Raw genomic sequence first — 11,075 nt, forward strand, 5'->3', positions numbered from 1 at the left:
AGCATGTGGAGAGGTGGTGAGAGGAGCATGTGGGGGAAAGAAGGTGAGGAGGGAGAAGCTGGTGAGGAGGGGAGCATGTGGAATCCTGAAATGTTCTGTTTATTGTACTAGGCAACTGAAAACATTTTTTTTTTAAATTGCAGTGTTTAAGATGGTGTTGGGGAAAAAACAGAGTTTCTGCATGTTGTTTCCTTTCTGCATGTTGTATGCCTTTCTTCACTACTGCATCTGATTGACTCCTGGCTATATCCTCGTGGAGGGCACTAAGCCACCTTAAACTTAATATGGACAAAACTGAGCTCCCTCTAAACCTGGTCCAATATCCCCTTTTTCCATCACTGTAAATAGTTCAACCATCTATCTGGTCACCAAAGCATGTTATCTAGGAGTCACATTTGACATTTCCCTTTCCTTCTTCAATCACATTCACGGCATGTCTAAAACTTGTTGCTTCTTCCTCCGTAATATTGCAAGATCCACTCTTTCCTCTGTCACACTACTGCTAAAACTTTAATGCATGTCCTTATCCTCTCCCGTCAGTATTATTGTAACACACTGCTAACAGGCTTCCCAGAAGTGATCAGAGGATTTTATAGCTGCAGAGGCTTGATTTGCGGGAAACAACCAGGCTTATGTCACACCAAGCACCTAGTGAGTTAGGAGTCCCCAGTTAACCCTGTAACTGCCAAATCTAGCTATTTTAAGTGTTGTACACTGGATTTGTTGCTTGTGATGTTCCCTGTTTATTTAACCCCTCACTCTGCCTTGTGCTGTCATCCCTGTGTAAAGGCTTGCTCAGACAAGCTGCTACGGCAGCTTGCTAGCGTTCACGCCCCCGCCGCGCGCTCCTGCAGCACAACAATCTGTGCGCAAACTGCAGGAGGCAGGTTACGGCGTTTGGGGGGCGTGTAACAAACGCGTCACGGAGCTGGTTTGCCTCTATTGGCTGAACCAGCTCGCGTCACGCGACTGTAGCCCCAAATGACAATTTGGGTTGTGCCGGCAAAATATCGCAGCGATAACGCTGCACTTTGCCGCCGGTGGAGTTTTCAGTTTGAAAACTCCCACCGCACAACCCAAATTTGCGACGGATGTGCGCGCGCACCTCGCATCGCCTTCTGTTTGAGCTAAGCCTAAATTGTCTGGTCTTCCATAACAATGAGAAAATCCCTATAACCTGCTGATCATTTGTCAACCCAATCATCAAGCTGAAATTAGCTGAAGGCTCCAAGCTTCAACCAATGGAAGAAAGGCAGCAGAGCTCTCATAGCCACAGAGATAGGAAGGTACAATAGGGTTTAATGGGTACAGGCCATGAAAAATAGGTGCAGTATCTGCTAAATAGGTACTGGAGGGTATGCTCTCTGCCTCTCACACTCCCACCCAAACTCTACTGCTGTATAGCAGTCTGTGAAACACATGGTATGGGCCTTCCGCAGGCACTGCAGTGGGGTAGGTGACCAGACCTGAGGTGGGGACACTGTTTATGACTCAGTTACACGCCTATGGATTTGTGGGTGCTACATTCATGCCTTTACACGTTTAATAAACAGCCTGCACCATTGTTTTCGCCCTTCTATTATTGCGCATTTACATTGCCCACGATGCTGAGAGCAGGGTCCCAAAGTGCAGCCTCCCACCCTGCACCAAATCTACCAGTTGCATTCAGACCAATATCATTTTCATTTGCAGAGAAAGTGCGGGTATAATTTAGTGTAACCAGGCAACGTGCAAGCGAACGAAACAACGCGAGAGCACATGACACCGGCCTCAGCTCCCCTCCAATGCGGCCTGCGCTTACTGTGCTGCCTGGCGCAGGTCATGTGCTGGGGTGGTGTTAGAGACAGGCCCCTCCTCGCACCGTTACCCTGGAGCTGCTTGTAAATAGATCGCAGGCAGCAAGCAATGGCACAAACAGATCAAAGCGTAACAACGCAAAGGGGTCAAGTAGGACCTGCGGCCCGAGGAATCCCCGGGGGGTTCTAGAACCTGGCCCAGGTTCTGAGGAAAAACTGCGGGGGGTTCTAGAACCTGGCTATGGTTCTGAAGACAAACACTGCACTGCGAGGGGATTCTAGAACTCGGCTAAGGTTCTGAGGACAAGCACTCCAGGGAGGTTCCAGAGTGGAGCGGCGGTTGAGGGTATGTGTGTGGACTACGTGGACATCTGCGGGTCCACTTGTGTGACAGTCGCCTGGTTGGTGTCACTCCTATGGAGTTGTGTGTGTCATTCTTGTGAGGGAAGGTGCCTCAGAATCCAGCATCAGTTAAATCAGGGGTTTGAATGGAGCCTTATGCACTGAAGCTCGAGTTTTCCTATTACACCCAAGGATATTTGGATATTGGGCAACAATGCTGTAATTTATTTTCACTAATGTTTTAATGTAGTCGAAGTGATGGAGATTTGGGGGATCAGGAAAAAAATAAAGGTCTTGTTATCCTCGGTGAAGAAAGGGAGTTATAATTCTGTATTCAGTGGTTCAGGGTACATATGAATCTGAGATCACTTCCTCTTGAACGACCTAAACCATATATATCCCTAATAAAGAGGGGCTACTGGAGTTAGTTTTCTTTTATCCGCAAAGATTGTCAGTAGAGCTTCACCAGGGTTAAGGTGACTAAAATAATTTGGGTATAAGGTTATAGCCGCTGTACTCATTTCTGTGTGTTAATTTCATTCACACAAATTGGCATGTTTTTGTATGAGAAAACCACAAGTGCTTGTGAATGTGGTGGGATTGACGCATGTTGTGTACACAAGCTGGGAATATCCCACTTTTTGCTTAGTGTTTGGCATCACACTTAGCTAATGAAAGTCTCCTATATTACAGTAATCCTCTTGCTCCTAGATGTGTGCTGCTTGTGTGCTGTATACGCAAATAAGCCATTTTCTTTAGCTGTCTGATTTTGGTGGGTTCTTTGTTAGAAAAATCTCTAGTTCACCCATACATAGTGTCAGCTTTTTAGGAATAAAATGAGCACTTCCCCATAATATGACCTGTCTTGAAAGTGTGTTCAATGGGATGCTGCTTAAAGCAGATTAGCATCTTTATTGGTATCCCCCCCCAAAGCAGTTTGTTTAAAAAAGGCCTACGGGCCGCACAGAGCTGCTTGCAATGCAGACTTGAAAGAGACATAGAAATATGAATGCTGAGCATTTCCTAGTGAAATAACAAATTGGAAGATGCTATTTCAGTTTTTGCCTCATTTTGTAGGAATAAACCCCAATTAAATATCAGTAAGCAGTGCATAAAAACTATAGCTGGGACAAGACCCCTTACTGTGTGGTTTCGTGAAGAAATAAATAACAAAAGTAGAGGTCAAATGCACCTTTATTTAGAACCAAACGGAGAAGTTAGAGCCCAAGCTGTTCAAAGGAGCGCTAAAACCTACATTATATTATGCATTGTTGTGTTTAACCCATCTTGATTAATGATATTAATGCTATAATGAGTGATGTACTCTAGCGTGAAAAGGACTGAGTACTGTAAGTGAGACATACAGTAATTGGGAGACAAATGCCTTTTTTTCTTAAGATAGCTGTCTTCTCTCCCTCCTCACCCCCCAAACATAAAATAAATCTTAGCACTGTCCCCCTAAATGCTTTGTCACCTGCTGTCATTCATCTAAACCAGTGGTGGCCAACTCCAGTCATTTACATTTATTTATTTATAAAATATTTTACCAGGAAGTAATACATTGAGAGTTACCTCTCGTTTTCAAGTATGTCCTGGGCACAGAGTTAAGACAAATAGTACATGGTTACAAATACAGTTACATAAAGCTGCAGTTCAAGCAATATCCTACATGTGTATTTTTTTTTTTATATATAAATCAGTTCTGTACTGTGAGAAAATACTTGTAGCATTTATTTTTAAACAACTCTGTATTACATTTTTAATGTAAGAAGCCTTTTTTGTTTCTATAGCAACCATTTACAAAGTCACACTGACTGCAGAATGCTCCTCTGCAGTCATTTAGTGAACCCCCAAGCCAAATCTTCACTGATCGATCACAGGAACGGATTGATTGGCAACTTAGCTAATTACTTATCATAGTGTGGATTGTATTGATGCACATCTTAAAGGGGTAAAAAAACTGCAGCTTGGACTGCTGCTTTAAGGGCCAACAACAGGTCAGGTTTTAAGGATATCACTGCTTCAGCACAGGTGGCTCAATAAGCAACTTAGCCACTTGTGGTGAAGCAGGGATATCCTTAAAACCTGACCTGTTTGGTGGCCCTTGAGGACAGGCGTTGGCCACTCCTGATCTAAACACTCTCTAAATGGGTGTTTTAATGTCCTTTTACGTCTTTTTCATAATTACACCGGCATAGCAGACTCAGTAATTCTTGTTCATCACAAAAACAAACATTTATTTTGAAGATAATTTCTTAACTAAACATAGTACAAAATGGCAGTTGACATTCCAAATAAATGATGGTTCTCTTAAAAATGGTTGCCTAGCTTTCTTTCTGTTTCTGAGTGGATCTTAATATCATGATAAAACTTCTGTTTCCTCCATCTTGGTTTTTAACCCTTCTCTCTCTCGCTCCATGGTGAAATCGATCATTCTGTGCCTCTCCGCCTGTTGCTAAATCGTGGTGATATTAAGATGTGCTGCTCCTTCCTCCTGCCTCTCTCCTTGTCCCTTTCTTGCTGCATCATGGTGGTATCAAGATGTACTTCTATCTCAGCTTAACTGCTATCTATTTATCCAGATAAAACTACACAGTCAGCCATCTTAACTTTAAGTATTATGTCCTAGTATGGTATTTACATACATTGTTATATCACTGATGTGAACATATAAGGAACTCAAGCTTCTGGTCAGAAATGATTACCTCAGTGTATCATCAGTTGTCAATGGCAACTGTCTGTCTCTAGCTGTCCTTCCCCCAAATATCTCAACAGCCATATATCTCTTCTCTCGGCTAGGACCTACAGTTGTCAATAATCACTCAGTGTCAACCTAAACAAGGCTGTTCAGGCAACTTAAAACAATCGTATAACCTTTCCAATGTGACTGAATATATCCCAATATATATTATACCAATTAAGAATATGCAACATATGTAATATATAGAAAGAACCATCAGACACACATGCTGCATATTTTGACATTTTGTCTTGATAACTGGATTCACACATTACAATATAATTATCGTTGAATTGGATTTCTTACAGTGGGAATACATCTAAGCAGCTGTTTGGGACATTTTCTGACTTAAATAAATAATTTATTTATTTATAAAATGTTTTACCAGGAAGTACTACATTGAGAGTTACCTCTTGTTTTCAAGTATGTCATGGTCAGATAAATGATAATATTCGTATGAAAACAACCCAAACGAGTCAGTTCGGTGGGTATAGAATTGCTCCCTAAATTCCTTCTCACTCTTTTAATAAGAACCCCACGTTCCACTTTCTGCTTCCTCTGCCGGTGTTTCCACCAATGTCTTGTACTCCCTCAGCGCTTCAACCATTCTACAAGACTGCCGTATACTCCCATTCAGCCCAGTTTCTTGACCTGTTTCAGCTCTCACACAAACACATACGTTGTAGATTTTCTATTAGAAATAATTCTTGTTGCCTATGTCTCCATTTTGTTTTCTATAGAAATGCATAGAGCACTGAGATGAACACCAGGAGCCCATATTCTCAGTATGACGAGGGCAACAAACAGACTGGAAGGAGTCCTCAATCCCCGCGAGAATCTACCAGCACACAGACCTATACTACCAAGAAGGACACAAGCAGCAGGATAAAGGAAGACCGAGATGTGGCTATGGAAGACAGAGGAAGAACAAGGAGCAGGCATAATCCTGACAATGACAGAAGCTCAGATGTCGATAAGAATAGTGACTCGTATTTTTCTGACGATGATGACAACACAACGTATGGGTCTGACCGCTCACCAACACCCAGTTCCAAGTCTAGATCTCCTCATGCCAAGAAGACTGTCCATAAAATGAGGTCCATCACGCCAGTACAAAACCGAGGTTGATATGTCACTTGATTTATTTCCTAATATGTTGCAGTGATTTCTAGAGCTTTCAATGCACCTAATTATGACCGTTTCTGTACTTGATACATTGGGAAACCTGTTCCTTTTTAAAAATACTTATGTTTTGTGCACAAAACATAAACATACATGTTAAATGTTTTGACCTTGGAATGAATGCGTGCAGTGTAAGTCCAGAAGTTAGTCACTATAGATCACAATACAAGGAAAATGGCATGCACAGCAGAAAAAAGGATTCCAGGATGGATTGCAGGCAGATATAAAACTTGGTTTTATTGGTGCATGGCACATATTGTTTTTGACCCTCTTTTGTAACGCGTTTTGCGCATTGCACTGCACGTTGTATTTGCAATGTACCAATAAAACCACGTTTTATATTCGCCTGCAATCCAGGCCGGAATACTTGTTTCTGCTGTGCATCGCCATTCTCCTTGTATTGTTGATTTCATATCGATTTGGCTTGAGCACACCAACAGAGTTCTTCCCAGCACGGTAAACTATGGGTTACATGCTTTCTAACAAACTAAGTAGGAGTCGATTTGAAGGTTGGGATATTGGGACATATTACATCGGAGATCACCTCCAGATTGCTGAGGTAGTTCTTTAGCCCCAGGCCGCCATAATTTCACCTATATTCCGGAGTACTACACAAAGTTACACTTATTAAAGAGATCAATACCCACAATATAAGATCTCTAGATCTCATCCTGACCGAGGAAATATTTTTTTTGTTTAAATACATAACAAAAACACAGCCAATTCAAGAATCTTTAGAGCATCAGTCCACGGAAGATTTTGATACACTAATATTCGGGTTTTACCATTTTCTACTTTTCACTATAAACCAAACCTGTTTTTCCTATGTGGTATTAATTACTTGGGGAATAGTACGCGCATGTCCATGATTTCTTAAAGCACTATGTTATCTCTGTTAGATGTGCAGTATTTTGTGTTGTAGGAGTCATCAGCAGCCAAGGGCTAAAGTATTGCATCAAGGATTATTATTTTTGTTTAAGGTTTAGCTAGGTAATTTACAGGCCTCCATGATGTCATCTGAAAACATGAAATGAAAATGCACAGGAAAAAACTATGAATTCCCAAAATACTCCATACTCACCCTGATTGTCACCTGTTAATAATCACGTTATTAGGTTAAACAGAGGTGTGTGCGGGTTTTGTAATGTAGTCCACAAACATACAACGGCAGTGTCGTGTTGTTTTCGTGGGAGATGATCATTTGTATTCTTCTATAAGAAGAACGTACATACTTTCACAATGAAAGGGGCGCTCCTCTGAGACGATTGAGATATTAGTAATATCTATAGGGGAGAGTAGACCTGAAGAACTTTTGGGTCTGGTAGTTACACAGGGTTTATGTTTTAAATAAGGAATTGGATTTTCTTTAGAAATAGGTCTGGCAGCCGCTTGGGTGAAAACTAACATTTGGTATACATGAGGTGTCTGTGGCCTATATACCACATGGTGGAGTCCACGTCGTCTTTTTAAGTAACTCCCTTAAAAGGGTCCTCACATCTTCCTTGCATTCTCAAAATGCTGCAGGGGAACTTTAGGGCAATTAAAAACTATAATTACAGGCATACCCCGCATTAACGTACGCAATGTGCCCAGAGCATGTATGTAAAGCGAAAATGTACTTAAAGTGAAGCGCTACCTTTTTTTCCACTTATCAGTGCATATACTGCACTGCAATCGTCCTATACGTGCATAACTGATGTAAATAACGCATTTGTAACAGGCTCTATAGTCTCCCCGCTTGCGCACAGCTTTGGTACAGGTAGGGAGCCGGTATTGCTGTTCAGGACATGCTGACAGGTGCATGCGCAAGCTGCCGTTACGTGACGATATGTCATTCCTCGCGAGTGTACTTAAAGTGAGTGTCCTTAAACCGGGGTATGGAGTATGCATGTAATGATTTAACATTTATTAAATAGTAGGCATAAAAAAAACACTCTATAGTAAAAACTGTAGAAGACATAATTAACTTTATCCAATATGTTGCAGGCCCCTCAAGTGCTGAAGGGGTCAATTCATAAAAAAAAAAATCTTTATCGTACATTAAAAATACGATTTCTTGAAGATATTGTTCACATTTGACATTGTTTCAATGAATTACATTTTAACATAAAGAAATGAGACACCCTTACTACCCTCTTTACATGAAGATCTGACATGTGGCGCGGAATGAATTAACAGGAAGGGGGCAAATAGAAGGTAAAGTGATGCTCTAGGAAAGGAGTGCTACAGCAATCCTCAGGTGAGGGACTTATGAAGGGGGACATGCAGGGGTGGGGGTGGGGGGGTTTCACGGCCAACAGAAAATGTGATTAATAAATTCGACATTTTTCGTTTTTTATTATTACCCCGTTGCAATCATGGCAGTATATTGTTCAGCCCCACTGCAGTATCCCACAGGTTTCCAGTTACAGTATGTCATGCAGTTTATCTGCAAACCAGAAAGGCAAATTCTTGTCTCCACTACAAAAACTTGCATAGAACAAAGGTGGTAGGGAAAATGAGTATTCCATCCACTTCTTGTAGTGGGGCTCTGATCCTACTACTTGCTGACACCAGAATTGATCAACTTTTAACAGCATCAAATGTATTCTGGTGATTTTAAACACGGTAACCCTGGGCCTGACATTGCTGAAGCTGTGCGTCACCAAATAGATAAATGGGGAGGGGGAAAGAGGACACACACAGGTTTAGCCTTATTAGACCGCAGTCTGAGTCAGTTGAATTTTACCATGTCTATGAGCAACCTTTTGTGTTAAAATTAAACTATTCAAGCACATCCGTTAAGGATGCAGTGAACCCGATATATCAATACAGTGAGATATATATGGTCATTGCATTGGCAATCTGAAAAATAGGGTAGTATGTGTTCAAAACAAGGAGTTTGTGACTAGCATTTTCCTATTTTTATTTTTTAGGAGTAAGAAAAGTGGGGTCCAAGTTTCCATCAAGTAAAAAGGGACCGCGTTGGGGATTTCGCTCCCAGAGTCTTAACAAGGAGTCGTCTCCAAAGGACATAGATCTCGTCACCAAAAGAGTCCTCTCTGCTCGGCTACTGAAAATCAACGAGCTCAGGAACGAACTGACAGAGCTCCAGATCAAATTGGACGAGTTCCAGAAAGAGAATAAGATCTTGAAGAGGCTGCAATTCAGGCAGGAGAAGGCCCTGAACAAGTTCGAAGACACAGAGAACGAAATCTCCCAGCTCATTTCCCGGCACAACAACGAGATCCGAACGCTGAGGGAGCACCTACGGAAATCCCAGGAGAGGGAGCGAAACACAGAGAAGAGACTGAAGGACGCAGAGGACGAGCTGTACAAGGCGAATGTCACATTAAAGAAGCTGAAGCAGCTGTCTGAGAACAGACATCTTGCTGAGCGGGAAGAGCTGACCAAGAAACTTGATCTTATAGAAAGCAAGGTGGAAGATCGAGAGAGAAGAGTCAAGGTATATTCTTTATTATTATTTCCATTTTTTTTTTACACAACATAAATGCATTTTAATGAGCTGGTTGGAAGCGACTCTAATTTTGTATAATAGCTTTCAACCAAGTGCATGCTGTGTTGTTCATAATATAATGCTAGATGATGTATCTGTTAAGACTACTATCTCTGGGAGTCATTTATCAGACTCTCGCAGCTGCAAAACCAACACAAGAAAACGGCGCCAGAAAATTCCACTGGTTATCATTATTATTATAGTTTATTTGTGAAGCGCCAACATATTCCGCAGCGCAGTACAATGGGGTGCACAGGCAAGTATATAACATAAACAGTTACATACAAGTGAGGACAAACATGCAAAGAGACATAGAGGTAATGAGAGGGCCCTGCTCATGAGAGCTACAATCTAGAATGGGAAGGTTTTTCCTTCTTCTGCAGTTGGGGATTTTGATACAGTACATACAGTTCCTCTATTTGTAATTGAGTCCACAGAGGTAAAGGGACTTGCTCGGCGTCACACACGGCAGGCGCTTTATGGGACGGATGTTGTGATATTTCTTCAGCAAGGTTGGTCTGTGACTCTTATACAAGGGTCTTGCACTTTAATGGCAATTGGTTCCTCCTGCGATATTACTTCCGGTATTGTTTTATGTTCTTTTTTTTTTTTTTAATTCTTTTTCACTTATTTGTAAAAGCTTTTGGTAACGACTCCTTTTTTTTGGTCATTTTACTGTAATATTTGTTTTCTGATTTCTTGTTTATATATTTAAATTTTATATTGCAAAGTGCTTCAATAAATTTATAAATCAAATTTCCAGTAGCGATTGGTCTTGGACAAGTGTTACAAATAGTAATAACTTTATTTCATATATATATATATATAGCGCATTACTCCCAATGGGACTCAGCGCTTCATAATGACATTATAGCGTACGATACGCAGCACATAGGACTTTTTACAGACACAGTCTTTGCCCAGATAAGATTAAATTACATTTTTTTTTGGTGCCTGCGGCACAGGGAGATAAAGTGACTTGTGCAAGGTCACTTGGAGCTGATACCGGGAATTGAACCAGACTCCCCTGCTTCAAACTCCGTGTCATTGTTCATAGTCAGTGTCCTTTCTCAAACTGTCATTGTTAACAGTCAGTGCTGGTGCAGGGGTATTTGGCACCCTAGGCGATCCTTCAGTCGTGTGTCGGGGAGATGCCTGACACAATTCCCTTGCTCTCTCTGCGCGCTCTATTCCCCCCACCCTCATCCACCCTTTGCTCTCTCAATCCCATCCCACGCTTTGCTCTCTCTCCCCCGCCCCCCCTTTGCTCTCTCTCCCCCGCCCCCCCTTTGCTCTCTCTCCCCCGCCCCCCCTTTGCTCTCTCTCCCCCGCCCCCCTTTGCTCTCTCTCTCCCCCTCCATCTCTCTCTTCCCCGCCCTTTCTCTCTCTTCCCCGCCCTTTCTCTCTCTTCCCCGCCCCTTCTCTCTCTTCCCCGCCCCTTCTCTCTCTTCCCCGCCCCTTCTCTCTCTTCCCCGCCCCATCTCTCTCTTCCCCGCCCCATCTCTCTCTTCCCCGCCCA

General features: G+C 42.2%; 1 protein-coding gene across 1 annotated transcript in view; it reads left to right on the top strand.

The window, feature by feature from the left end:
- The first annotated feature begins 1,771 nt into the window (after positions 1–1,771).
- The window catches only part of LCA5 (lebercilin LCA5), a 15,122-nt gene continuing 5,818 nt past the window's right edge, over positions 1,772–11,075 (top strand). The window contains exons 1-3 of the mRNA XM_075595041.1: positions 1,772–2,142; positions 5,619–6,001; positions 8,976–9,505. Coding sequence (XP_075451156.1) covers positions 5,638–6,001; positions 8,976–9,505 — 894 coding nt within the window. The 5' untranslated portion in view covers positions 1,772–2,142; positions 5,619–5,637. The remainder of the gene's footprint in view (positions 2,143–5,618; positions 6,002–8,975; positions 9,506–11,075) is intronic.

This window comes from Ascaphus truei, chromosome 4 (assembly GCF_040206685.1).
Source record: "Ascaphus truei isolate aAscTru1 chromosome 4, aAscTru1.hap1, whole genome shotgun sequence".
Classification (NCBI taxonomy): Eukaryota; Metazoa; Chordata; class Amphibia; order Anura; family Ascaphidae; genus Ascaphus; species Ascaphus truei.